This window comes from Vanellus vanellus, assembly GCF_965231255.1.
Source record: "Vanellus vanellus genome assembly, chromosome: 14".
NCBI lineage: Eukaryota > Metazoa > Chordata > Aves > Charadriiformes > Charadriidae > Vanellus > Vanellus vanellus.
Genome location: NC_138919.1, coordinates 2,041,761 through 2,054,730, shown reverse-complemented (window position 1 = coordinate 2,054,730; position 12,970 = coordinate 2,041,761). Strand labels below are relative to the sequence as shown.

The following is a 12,970-nucleotide window of genomic DNA, read 5'->3' as shown; positions in this document are numbered from 1 at the left end:
CCGCTCCTGCCTCTCGCCCCGACGCGTTTCTGCCCTGTACCCGAACAAAACCCACCCGCTCCCAGTTTAAACCCATCCCCCCTTCTCCTGTCCCTGCAGGACCTGCTAAAAAGCCTCTCCCCATCGTTCCTGTAAGCCCCCTTGTATGTTGAAAGGCTACAAGAAGGTCTTCGGGCTGGACAACCCCAATTCTCCCAGCCTTTCTCCACAGGAGAGGTTCTTCCAGCCCTTGGACCGTTTCCATGGTCCCCTTTGGGCCCAGGTCTGCCTCGCACTGGGACCCCAGAGCTGGACGTATGCTCCAAGGGGGGGGTCTCGCAAGAGTCGGGGGGGAGAATCAGCTCCCTCAACCTGCTGAACACACTGCTTGCGGTCCAGCCCAGGAGATGTTTGATGGCTTTGCTGGTCTGCAAGTACCCATTGCCGGCTCCTTTCCCATTTGTCACCCCCCCAGCATCTCCAGGTGCTTCCCCACAGGGCTGGGATGGGGCAGGCAGGGAGAGCCCGGCAGCGGGCAGCACCAGGGGTCATGGCCATGCAACCTCCAGCAGGAGGAAGGTGTGTGGTCCCTCTACCATGATCCTACCGTGTCCCACCAGCCTGGCATCCCAAAGACCAAGCTGCTCCCTCCATCACCATCAGCCTTGGAGCAGCCCCTGTGGGGGAACCCACCAGCAGGAAGGCCACGCCCAGGTCTGAAGAGCTTATGTGGGACTTGGAAAATACCCTTACCCCCTTCCTACCCACCCTGGCACACCGGCACTGTCATCAGGATGAGTTAGGCAAGGTGATTGCCTCTCATCCCTCGGTTCGCCTCCCAAATCCAGCTTTGTTCTGCATCATGGCCACTGCTGGGACAGGCTCTCCTGCTCTTCCCTGTCCCCATGCATCTATAACACGCTGGTCCTGGGGACTCCCTTTTTCCCCCAAAACTCGGGGTTTGGGAAACTTCCCATCTGTGCCTCTGGCATCCCTGAGTCATGACTTGGGGATGTCCTCACCTTCCCTGGTCCAACCAGCCCGGCCAGGCTGGTGGAGGTGACACGGTTTCACATGGCCACATAGGCCACTGGCGTGGTAATTAGCATCCCCAAGAGCCTCCAGCGCATTGGCCACCTTTCCCAACTCCCCGCACAGCTGCAGCTGCAGCAGGGCACGAGCCAACACTCGGATATGTCAATGGGGACCTTTGCCAGCAGCTGCCAAAACCTTTTGCCACCACTGCCAGGTCCCCATTTCCAGGAACGTGGGACTTTTTAAGTGAAAGATAATGCAGCGCAATAGGTGGGGACCAGGATGACCAGAAACGTGGGTGGCCAGCAAGCACTGGGCAAAGCCCATCTCCACTGAGAGGGTCTCTCCAGGAGGGAGCTTGGTCCCTGCAGGTGTCCCCAGGACAGTGGCACAAGCTTTGGGATGCCGGTGTCACTCATCCCAGCTCTCCTAGGCGGCAGCATTGGGGTTCGCACTTTTTGGTTTGGGATGAGGAGCAGCAGCCCCGGTTGCCCTGGCAACGTGAGATGCTCTCCTCCAGATGGAGACAGTATTTGGCAAGATTTGCTAAAAATACTTCCTAACTCAGCTGTGACAACACCACCCATGTCACATCCCCAGAGCTCGAGCCGGGTTGGTGCTGTCCCTGCTGGTTGCCAGGGCTGTCCCTGGGCCACTCGCCCTGGATAGGGGGGAAGGACCAGGGAGCTCCCCATGTCCCACGAGCCTCCCCGGCTCCGGCAGACCTGGCAGGGCCACCAGCACCAGTCCTTCTCCGGCTTGGCCAGCCCATGCGGCTGGGGACAGAGCAGGGAGCCAGGGACAGCCGGTGGCATTTACCCCCATGAAGGGACAGAGGGGAGCTCCCTGGGGAGGGACCTGTGGGCACAGGGGCGCTGCTGGGGAAGGTAATGACTCCTGAGTGTTTAAATAGGTTTAAAAGGATTTTTTTTTTTATCATTTTGCTGCTTTTCCTAATACCATTACAGCCTTCTCCATGGCAACCAGGTGGGGCGGCGCAGACTTTGGTCCCGGCCAGGAAGATTAGCTGCCGGAGCTGAAATGATGGGGGGGATCAGATGGGAAGGTCCACACTAGCCGGGGCTGCGGACATCCACAGCAGAGACCCAAAATGAGGTCCCCCGTGGTGGTTGCAGTGCCACGGTACACCAGGCAGGCAGGAGGCCCTGGTGTGTAGGACCAGTGGTGATGCTGGAGGGACCGGTCAGTGCATGCCCTGCCACAGGCGGTGGGACGTCTGGAGGAGAAGACCTCAAGGAGGTTTTAAGTGTGGAGATGGGTCTTGCTCTTCCCTGTGCCGCAGGCGTGTTGGGAAGGGATTTACTTATTTACCCTCTTTATTTTCCCTTCGCAGCTCGTTTGGTATTTCCCCTGAAAGAGGGCTGTCGGAGGCAGGGATAAACCCGCTCCCAGCCACAGGTAGCACTCAATTAAACTTCCCAAAGAGGTTTTGTGGGTTTTGGCTGGCTGGCCCATGCTGGTTCAGCTCTTTTTAGCTCCCAGATTGATTACACCTTGTGTCAATATATGCTTAGCGCCTATTAGCGGATGCGTGTGTCTCCATCTCTCATTTCTCCCTTCTGATCTATAAATTCCCAGAAGAGAGGATTAAAAATAGAGGGGGAGGAGAGCAGCGCGCAGGGCCAAAAAGAAAGGGAGAGAAGAGTGCTGGTGGGAAAGTTGGGTTGCAAGGCTGGAGCCTGGCCATCTCGCTCCCACACCTCTTCCCATGGGCATGGTCCTGCTTTGGCTAGGGAGAAGGTTGCTTAAAACCATCCGAGTTAAGTGCTGAAGAGCCAAGAGGCGCCCTGGGGAGCTGAGGGAGACATCGGGCTCCCATGGGACGGGTGAGGGTGGAGCATGATGGGTATGCCCGTGGCGTGGGGCTGGTGGTGGAGAGCATCCCTGCTCCATCTCCACCTCGGGGACAGGCGCAGGGGAAACTGGAGCTCAGAAGAGCTTCAGCAGCCATGGGAGATGCCCATTCCAGGAGCTGTGGATGTGAACAGTGTCAGCCCTGTCCTGGTGCATCTTCACGGAGGAACAAGGCTACCGGGACACAGGGAAGCGTTAGCCATGGCTTTTCTAGCCAGCAGCTGCTGGCCCACGGTGCTCCTCTCATTCAGGCAGAAGTGGCTTTTTATTTATTCTTTTTTTGTGTGTGGGTTTGTTTTGTTTTTTTTTCCTTCTTTCCTGGAAACTGGTAAAAGATTCTGCAGAAGCTGCGTTGGACACCAGTGGGGAAATGACCTGGGACACAGAAAGTGAGGTCACCAGCCTCCCCGGGGTGGTTTTGATGAGCTGCCAGGCAGAGAGTGGGACCTGCCAGCCCTGGAGCATCATCCACCATCATCCCCCTGAAGGCGGGGCTGGCAGAGGAGCCGAGAGCCAGGGGACCCTCGCAGCCATCGCCTCACCGGTAGGACCTGGGCTTTGCTCTCTGCTTCCCCTGTAGCACAAAAGCCCTGAGCCGAGCAGCATGCGGTGCTCCCAGCACCGTCTCCACCCGCGAGGAAGATACATCTACAGAAGGATATATAAAAAAAAAGCCACAAGGCTTTTACTGCCACACAGAGAAGAGCTTTTTCCCCGTTTTCCAACTCATCTCCCGCTCGCGTCACCATAAAACCTCGGGCACTTCAGCCCATCTTCCAGTAAAGGTAATCCCCACACCTCCAACGCCGTGGGCAGTAAGGATGCTGCAAGCCCCAGAGCGTGGTTTTCAGGTCCTGATGCCGGGGCTGACCCCAGGGAAGAGTTGGTGCTGCTGCTCAGGACCCTCTCGGAGCCCAGGGCATGGCTGTGGGACACCCCATGAGGTTGCCCCATCCATCCCTCCACGCTCGCTGCCCACACAAACCCCATCTCCAGCAAGACCACCGTCCCCACCATAGCCTGTCCTCCTGGGCATCTCCCCAAGCTGCAATAAAGGCAGTTGCAGACCTGGCGGAGATGGGGAGAAGCAAGGAGCCCATCCTGGGGGCTGAGGCCACCTCCCGTCCCAGCAGCAGTGGGGTTAAGCCTGGCCGGGCGGACGGCTGGCCGGGCGTCAAGGTGGTTGCTCCATCCCTGCGCAGGGGCCGGAGAGCAGAGAGGGGAGCGCTGCCCTGCCCGCCACCATGAGCGCAGGCAAAGGTAAGGCAAGGGAACCTGCCCCACTCCGGAGGGACGGGATGGGCAAGGGGTTTGGGGAGGGAGACGCTAAAACTCTCACCGGGGGTTTTGCACTCAACTCACCCTTGGGTTTTCTCCCCCTTCCACTGCTACTAAGACATTTTGGGAGCCCCCGTGGTGCTTGGGGGGCTTGCGGACACCCACAAAGGTGGACAGGGGCTGCAGCACCAAGACCCCTCTGCTCCGAGGAAGAGCAAAGTAACAGGGAGGAAGGAGAGGGGACGGGGGCATTGCTGCTGGCCTTTCCCCGGGGGACGGGAATATAGAGGGATGAATTTTGAGGGGGGGGGGGTGTCCGTGCATCAGAGGGGTCTGATCCGTGGCAGGGGATGATCCCACACCCTCTCCCAAGGGCAGATCCAGCCTCCCAAACCTCCTGCTGCTGCCCAGTGTGCGCGATGGGCTGGGATTGACCCCTCCACGCACTCCCCCAGTGGTGCAGACACCCGGGGGGGGTCCCATGGGGGGTCCCGTAGGGCAGCCATCACCCTATCACCCTGCACTGACAGTGTCCCCTTTCCTCTGCGCCCCACAGCAAGCGTCACCCTCCTCCTCCCCCTGACCCTGCTGCTGGCCACCGCCTCCCAGCCCCCTGGGGGGGACCCCCCAAAGGACCAGGGGGACACGGACCCCCCACGCTGCCCCAGCCCTTGCGCCTGCAGCTTGGATGACTACAGTGAGGAGCTCAACGTCTTCTGCAGCGCCCGCAACCTGACGCGCCTGCCGGAGGATGTCCCCCCCAACGCCAAAGCCCTTTGGCTGGACGGCAATAACTTCACCCTGCTACCGGCCGCTGTCTTCAGGAACCTCTCGGCCCTAGATTTTCTGGACTTGCAGAGCAGCCAGCTGGCCACCGTGGAGCAGCATGCCTTCCACGGGCTGCGGAGCCTCTACCACCTCCACCTCGAACGCAACCGCCTCAAGCACTTGGCTCCCCACACCTTCTTGCACACCCAGAACCTCGTCTCCCTCAGCCTCAATAACAACTTCTTCAGTAAGGTGGAGGAAGGGCTGTTCGCCGGGCTTTCCAACCTCTGGTATCTGAACCTGGGCTGGAACTCACTTGTGGTCCTGCCCGACAAGGTCTTCCATGACTTGCCCAACTTGAGGGAGCTGATCCTGGCTGGGAACAAGCTCCCCTACCTCCAGCACCAGCTCTTCTGCAGCCTTACTGAGCTGAAGGAGCTGGACCTGAGCGGCAACGCACTCAAGGGCATCAAGATCAACATCTTCGTCAAACTGCAGAAGCTGCAGAAGCTGTACCTGAACCACAACCAGATCAATGCCATTGCACCCCGTGCCTTCATGGGCATGAAGTCCCTCCGGTGGCTGGATCTCTCTCACAACCGGCTCGTCTCACTGTTTGAGGACACATTTTTGGGCCTCCTGAGCCTGCACGTCCTACGCTTGTCAACCAACTCCATCACCAGCCTGAGGCCCAGAACTTTCAAAGACCTCCAGTTCCTTGAGGAGCTGCAGCTGGGGCACAACAGGATCCGGAGCCTGGCAGAAAGGACCTTTGATGGGCTGGGCCAGCTGGAGGTCCTCAGCCTCAACAACAACCAGCTACAAGACATCAGGGTTGGGGCGTTCCTGGGGCTGTACAACGTGGCGGTAATGCACTTGTCTGCGAACTGCATCAAGGTCCTCCCTGACTATGTCTTCAAGGGGGTCACCAAGTTGCACAGCCTCCACCTGGAGCACAGCTGCCTCGGCAGAATTCGGGCAAACACCTTCTCCAGCCTCTCCAGCCTGCGGCGGCTCTTCTTGCAGCACAATGCTATCTCTGTCATCGAAGACCAAAGCTTCAGTGAACTGCATGAGCTCCTGGAGCTCGACCTGAAGCACAACAGGCTGAGCCACCTCTCGCCCCGGCTCTTCGTGGGTCTGAGCAACCTGGAGTACCTCTTCCTCTCCTCCAACCAGCTCCTGGAGATCTCCCAGGATACCTTCAGCCCGCTCCAGAGACTCTTCTGGCTTGACCTCTCTCATAACCAGCTGGAGACGCTGGACAACACCGTCATCTCCCCCCTGGCCAACTTGCGGTACCTCAGCCTGAGGAACAACTCGCTGGAGACCTTCTCGGTGGGCTTCTTGTGCGCCTCCTTTGCCCTGGAGCAGCTGTGGCTGGGAGGAAACAACTGGCATTGCAACTGCTCCCTGAAGGGCCTGCGGGACTTCTCCCTGCAGCACCCTGTGGTGGTGCCACGCTTTGTGCAGTCCGTTGCTGAAGGGGACGATGCCCACGTCCCCATCTACACCTACAACAACCTCACCTGCCTCCACCCCCCCGCCGTGGCGGGCCTGGACCTCCGCGACACCACTGAGGACAGCTTTGCTCACTGCTGATGCACGCCAGCCCTTCCTGGGGGGGGGAAAATGCACCATGGACCCTCGCCTGCCTCCTCCCCAGCCCCATCCTGGGCTCCCTAGGGCAGCAGAAGGAGCTCCAGCTCCACAGCCCTCCCAGTTTAGCCCAGCTTCGCCGCTGCCAGCTCCCTGGGGCAGCAGCAAGAAGCCATGCCCGCATGATGCTGGACCATGACCCCGGCTGTTGGCAGGGGAAGATGGACACCAGCTCCCCGGATGGGTTTTGTCGGCTTCAAACTGAAATATTTCAGTCCTTTCATATTTAAATAATAGCAGCCCCTGGGTTAGCACGGTCACTCCCGGCTCCTGTCGGGAACACCAGTATCTCTGAACCTCCAGGAGAGGGGAAAGCTGCACCCCCAGCCCAGAGCCCTTGCCACCGTGTGGGGCATATCCCTGCCGGGGCTGGGACTCACAAATCATCTTCCTGCCATGGAAAAAACGAGAAATCCTAAAGGCTCCCTCCCCCGCCCCCCCGAGCTCCCCGGTAGGTTTATGGAGGGGGGCAGACAACTCGCTTTAATCGTTCCTTGCACTAGCAGGTGTAGGCAGGGTGCAGAAAAAGCCACACACGTCACTTACCTGATAAATGGCAGCAGACAAATAAACCTTTGGAGCTATCGCAACCCATCTTGTAAGTATGTTTTTTCCAAAAGCATGTGCCGCACCCAGCCAGGGTTTCTTATCGGAGCCCCTCGGGGCTTGCAGACACAGGGCGAGGAGCGCGGGCTTCCCAGGGTGCCCGGAGGAGTTTGCGGCAAGTTTTCTGCAAGCCCCGGGTGGGTGGCACGTGCCCAAGGAGGGAGCGAAAGGTGACTGGCCACCCCAGAGAAGCCAACAGCCCGGTCAGACTCCAGCCCCGCTGCTCAGCTCTCCAAACCCTGGATAAGAGACCAAAGGTCAGACAAAATTTTCCAGGAAAAGTTGCACATGGGGAATCCCGGTCAGGTGCAAGTCCTGGCTGAGGGCGCAGCATGAGGAGGGACAGATGCTCCTCCCGCTCTCCTTCAAACAACAGCTGCCCGCTATAATCCAGTTTGGTTAGTGGAAATCTGAGATTTTTTTTCCCCCCTGCCTCCCCAAAACAGCACTGCAAAGGTGAGTCCCAAGAGTGGAGAGGGCACTCAGGCAGGAGGGGCTCAGAGTCCAGGAGAGAGGGAGATAAGATGCAAGGACACCACCTTCATTCACTTCCCTGGCTTAACTGGAACCAGCAAGAGGAGGGCAGGTCCCACAGGAGCAGCAGCTCTGAGGCCATGGAAGGATTCCAAGGGAACAGGACGTGGAGCAACGAGGCAGGAACCATCCAGGGACATAGAGAAGCCCCACGTGCGGCAGGGGTGTGGAGAACAGCCATGGCAAAGCATCCCGCGAAGGACTGCCAGGGCCAGCTTTGAGCAAGACAAGGGACTGGCTGGATCTCGAAGCTGGTATGGGAGGAGGAAAGATTTAGCTGAAGCCCAGCAAGGAAACCGGGGAATAGCAGGAAATACTTAAGATGTACATGAAGTGCTTGTAATACCAAAACTCACAGCTACAATGAGGCCTGAAGCCATGGAAAAATGCAAGTCACAGACTTGGATTTTAAGAAAACTCTTTACTGCCTGGAACCTTCAAAAATATTCCTGAGTCACAATAACCCCCCAGCAGACCAAAAAAAGCCTCGTTTCCAGCACGGCGGGATGCAGACCTCAGACGGTAGATCACAAAGACATTTTCTCACGCGAAGCACATGCTGTGCCCTCATCGGCCCATCGGGAACCAATGATCTGAGACGTCAGAGCGAGGTGGCCTGGCTTGGGGCCTCATCAGAGCATCCAGCACAAACTCACCAGCCATTGAACCAAGTACCATATCATCCATCACGCAAAGAAACCAGTAGAAGGCGGTGGCAGCAGCACACGGAGCCACAATCCAGATGATCGGCGCCGTTTGGGTTCAGCGAGGGAAGAACAGCCAACGGCATTTGCCACTGTAGCTGCGCTGGGTGATTGCCAGAAGCGCCGCCAGTGGATGAGAGGCCATGGACACAAGCTAGAGCTCCACGAGCACCCGCGCAACAGCTGGCGGTGGAGGAAGGCGCTGCGTGTGTGGGGCTAGGAACATCTGTACCGTTGGGGCAGAGCACTGTTGGCGTTGAGAAGGCAAGAAACAGGCTGGCGCTGTGCGGGCAGGAGCACCCGCGCAGCATCTCTTTGTATCCAGGGGCATGGAGCAGTGCTTCCCTTTTTGGGATCGCCGTGAGCAGCACCGACAATGTGCTCCCTCCTCCCTCCATCACCCCCCAACTGAGACAGTTTTATAGTTAAACAGCTTCTTGCATCCCTTTTCCCTGCCGGCACAGGCTGCTGGTGGTGCTGCCAGGCAAGGAGCTCTGCCAGCGAGAGTCCAGCTCCATAACCTCCTCAGGAGCTCCGCTGCGCCGTACCATCCAAGATCTGCTGGGCGATGTGAGCCAAGGCAGGGAAGGCAGAGCTCTTGGGAAACTCTTGGATGAAGTCTCGGCCTTCCTCCAAGCTCTGGCTGAGCTGGGGGTCCAGGGGAACACAGCCTGGAGGATAGGAGGAATGGGGAGAGTGACTGCTTGCTTATTGCAAGGCAAAGGCCTGGAGTCAGGATTAAAAAAAAAAACCACAAACAAATAAAGGAGCAGTAGGAAAGAGGGAAACCACTACCCTCACTGAGCTCTCCAGGAGCTACTTCTCACCAGCAACTGCTCCCTCTGGGTCCAAGACCCCACCCCACCACAGTGCTTCGTGACTGACAGTCTCCCACCCTGATCACAACTCCTGCCTGGAGGGCAGGGTTCAGCCCTCGGTCCTCATTTCTCAGGGAGGCTCCAAGGCATTTCAGGATGGCTCTCGTGCAGCTTCAAGCTTGCTTACTCTGCCACTACAGTGTCAGCAGTCAGAACAGGCTGCTGCTGACCACCACTTCTGCTCCAGCGGGGCCAGATGCCCACTCTGAGCAGTTTGGATGGCAGAGAAGCAAAGCAAGAACCTCACCTCGCCTCTGACCAGGTGCGAGCAGCTCACAGGGAATGGAGTCCAGCCTGCCTGACCCCGCGACACTGCATCTCTCTGCTCAAGTGCTCCCACAGCACCACACAGGCATCACCTCTAACCACAGAGAGCTCTGCTCAAGAGGCCACTCACCTAGGAAGGGGACCCCAGCATGCTTGGCCAGCTCCTCACCTCCCCCTTTGGAAAAGATGTTTGTGCACTCCTGAAGGAGGAAGAGCAACAGCAGTGAGTCACAAACCCCAGAGCTCTGTGCAACAGGGCAGGCGCTGCCTGCACGTGAGCAGAGCCAGCTCCCCCCCACCTTCCAGCCTCAGGGCACTGCCATCACCCCTGTCTTTCCCCAGCTCTCTTTAGGAAAGCAGAGCCAGTGGCTTCTTCCTAAGCTGACATGCAGCAGCTTCTCATCTCCCCAGTTCACAGCATCACCCTCACGGCATCTGGTGATTTCCCACCCAAGGCACCACCATTCCACAACACCCTGTCACGAACGAGAACCCGCAGTAGCCCAGCGGTCCAAATTAACTCACGGAACAGTGTGGGCAGACAAAGCCGCTCATGTTCTCCACGATGCCGAGAACTTGTAAGCCCGTCTTCTTACAGAACGTCAGCTCTCGCCTCACATCTCCCACAGACACAGCCTGCGGAGGAGAGCAGTGAAGGTTAGGGGTGTCCATCTGTCCAGATGGACCACAAGTCTGGAGCAGGCATGCATCAAATGAGAAGCAGATGTGTAGAACAAGCAGCCACGCACAAGTCTGTGCACACACCCACCCTGGGGTGCATATTTGCCCCCAAACCATACCCAGAGGCAGAAGCCTGCCCAGGAGTTCCAGTTCAGCCCCAGCCAGCTGCCCTACCTGGGGCGTTGTGACCAGGATCGCTCCAAGGGGCTTGTAGGGCCGCAAAGCCTCCACCGTGGAGATGTGCTCGTCAGATGTGCCTGGCGGTGTGTCCACAATGAGGAAGTCCAGGTCCCCCCAGGCCACGTCAGCAACAAATTGTTTGATTAAAGCTAGGGAAATAAGGCAGAAAAAAAAACAAAACAACAAACCAGGTTTCAGCAGGTGGCCTAGGAGCCATGGGCCAGGCAGGGCAGGGGTCAGGAGGCACCCTGAGTGACAAGGACCCAGGCAGAGATGCCAGGGCTATCTGTCAGTGCAACATGGACTGCGCTCTCCCCATCCGCATGATCTGAACCCACTCCTGCAGAACAGGAGCCTTGTCTTGCTCTAAGGAACGACCTGCCCAGAAAAGCCTGGCCCCCAGCAGGAGCAAACGCCACCTCCAGGAGGGTTCACAGAGGGTTCCTAACGCTGGAAGGTGGCTACCAACAGCAGAACGGTTGGACTTGATGACCTTATGGTCGGACCCAATGATCTTAAAGGTCTTTTCCAACCTAAATGACCTTATGACTCTAAAACCCAACTGTACCGTTTTTCTTGGGTCCTCTCCACACTACGGCATCATCCGGCTTCTCCAGCAGGAAGCCAATGGACATGAGCGAGATGCTTTTGTCTTGGTCCACAAAGACGGGGACCCAGCCGCCGTCGCATTGGTGCACGTCATTGTCTTGCACCCTGAACATGCGGGGTATGCTGGGGCCACACAGGTCCACATCCAGGATCCCCACCTGTGGGAGATGAGGCAGAGCCCTTCAGACAGGGTTGAGCACAGCAGCAGCACCCGGCCATGCTCCTTCCCTGGGCCGGGGGAGGCAGCATCCAAATTTGGGCTGCTCGCAGCACTTTACAGAACGGACTCTAAGCTCAGCAGCCAGATTTGAAACACAAAGAACTGCTTTAAAGTTTGACTGCCCTCCTGGTCTCCTTTCTCCCTGAGAAGCATCTCCTAGGTATTTCCAGGCACTTTGGGGAGATCTTTATGCCAGACACCTGTCAGGATCCAGGTGGCATTGGCTCCACAGAGCCAATAAATACTCAGGGAATTCAGCCTGTCTTGTGCCCACACTATTCCTCTTTGTCCCCATCGTAATGGGATCCTTCAGCTCACTCACTTCACTGAGTGTTGTGTTACACCACAAACCAGCAAAGTAATTTCTCAGCGCCTCAGCTTCAAAATCAACAACAAATCTCAGATAATATTAATCTCTTGGGTGAAGGACAAGTGAACTGCAGTTATCTTCACTGAGTCAAGCAAGCACAGAATAAAGAAACACTCGAGCTTCTATCACAACTACCATTTTTGCACAGAGGATCTATACGTTGCCTGCACAGGACATTTATATGTAAAGGACGAGCAAAACCCGGCCCAGCTGGAGGTCGGGAAGGAGAAGACAGAGCTCAGCATCCCACAGACTCTCGCTCACCTTCTTCCCGGAGTGCCGCAGTGACAGAGCCAGCTCGGTGGAGATGGTGCTCTTCCCTACGCCACCCTTCCCAGAGAGCACCAGCAGGATGTGCCGCACCCCGGCCAGGTTGCTTCTCTCTGGGAGGAACGATAATGAGGCATCAGAGTCTCTAACAAGAGCATTAATGAGGCATCAGGGTCTCTCCTGATGCAAGCTGGCAGCACCTGACCAGCCAAGCGCAGAGACATGGGTCTCCGCTGAGGGTGACGGTGGCTGTCTGCTCCCACAAGTCCAGCTTAAGCGTAATGGAGAGAGAAAGAAGAGGTGGATGCACTATAGCCCTTTTGCCATCAGAAAAGGGACAATAAGAGTAACAGCAGTAAACAGTCTGCGGGAAGTAAAGGCTTTGTCCTGATGACCTAAGTGGCAATTGGGGAGCAAAGCAATAAACACCCACAGAGCCTCGTCACACTGCGCCCACGCCAGGTTAAGCCTGAGCCCTCTCAGGGAACAGCTCGGAGGCTGTTGGTGAGATCAGGCCCTTGGCGTTTCCTTCCTCCATGCCACACCAGTTGCCTCACGTTCCTCTCCAGCCTTCGTGCCATTTCTTGCTGTGTTGGCAGCACCGCTCGGGCCCCGCTTTGGGCTCAGCCGCCACATCCCATCAACACGGGGCTGAGAGCGGGGAACGCTCAGGGCCGGTACCCTGGCCCAGGACTGCACAGGTGGCAGGGGGTCAGACCGGGCGCTTCGGCCGCAGCCAAGCAAACGCCACCCACCCGGACCCGCGTTCCCGGGCGGCCCGTCACCACCGGCCACTGACTCACCGCACTAGGCCTGGCCCGCCCCTGCGCCGCTCCGGCATCACACCGGCACCGGGACCGGCGGCATGGAGCCCGCACGCACCATGGCGGACCTCATCCGCACCTACACCGACGGTAACGGCGTTCGGCCCCGATAACGAGGAGGGGGGGAAGAGGAGGGGGGGGGAAGAGGGGGAATGCGAGAGACGGAGCCCCGCAGCGAGGTGCTCCCGGGCGACCGGCTCGGTGACACCGGCGGCCCCGCGCCAGGCCCGGTT

At 58.1% G+C, this 12,970-nt stretch overlaps 2 protein-coding genes across 3 annotated transcripts; one reads left to right on the top strand and one right to left on the bottom strand.

Annotated features, from left to right (window-relative positions):
• Nucleotides 1-4,133: 4,133 nt before the first annotated feature.
• Nucleotides 4,134-6,537, top strand: IGFALS (insulin like growth factor binding protein acid labile subunit; the record flags this gene model as incomplete). The annotated part of the gene is made up of 2 exons (XM_082490507.1): nucleotides 4,134-4,149; nucleotides 4,724-6,537. The coding sequence occupies 2 exons, from the start codon at nucleotides 4,134-4,136 to the stop codon at nucleotides 6,535-6,537; spliced, it is 1,830 nt and encodes a 609-aa protein (XP_082346633.1).
• Nucleotides 6,538-8,146: 1,609 nt separating this feature from the next.
• Nucleotides 8,147-12,092, bottom strand: NUBP2 (NUBP iron-sulfur cluster assembly factor 2, cytosolic). Of its 2 annotated transcripts, XM_082490462.1 has the most exons (6): nucleotides 11,908-12,092; nucleotides 11,013-11,211; nucleotides 10,439-10,593; nucleotides 10,109-10,219; nucleotides 9,714-9,783; nucleotides 8,147-9,109 (listed from the first exon to the last, which is right to left on the bottom strand). In XM_082490462.1, exons 2-6 carry the CDS (start codon nucleotides 11,164-11,166, stop codon nucleotides 8,964-8,966), a joined length of 636 nt encoding a protein of 211 aa, XP_082346588.1. In that variant the 5' UTR covers nucleotides 11,167-11,211; nucleotides 11,908-12,092; the 3' UTR covers nucleotides 8,147-8,963. The 2 variants fall into 2 exon arrangements, with proteins under 2 accessions (XP_082346588.1, XP_082346587.1); XM_082490461.1 differs by lacking the exon at nucleotides 9,714-9,783.
• Between the last annotated feature and the right edge of the window lie 878 nt (nucleotides 12,093-12,970).

Bases quoted from the DNA above. Each gene is read 5' to 3' on its own strand.
- NUBP2 (XM_082490461.1), bottom strand. From the start codon at position 11,166: ATGTTCAGGGTGCAAGACAATGACGTGCACCAATGCGACGGCGGCTGG. The intron at 10,594-11,012 runs GTACAGTTGGGT...TTATTTCCCTAG, and splicing joins GAGAGGACCCAAGAAAAACG to CTTTAATCAAACAATTTGTT. The intron at 9,110-10,108 runs GTGAGTTAATTT...CCTATCCTCCAG, and splicing joins TTGTCTGCCCACACTGTTCC to GCTGTGTTCCCCTGGACCCC.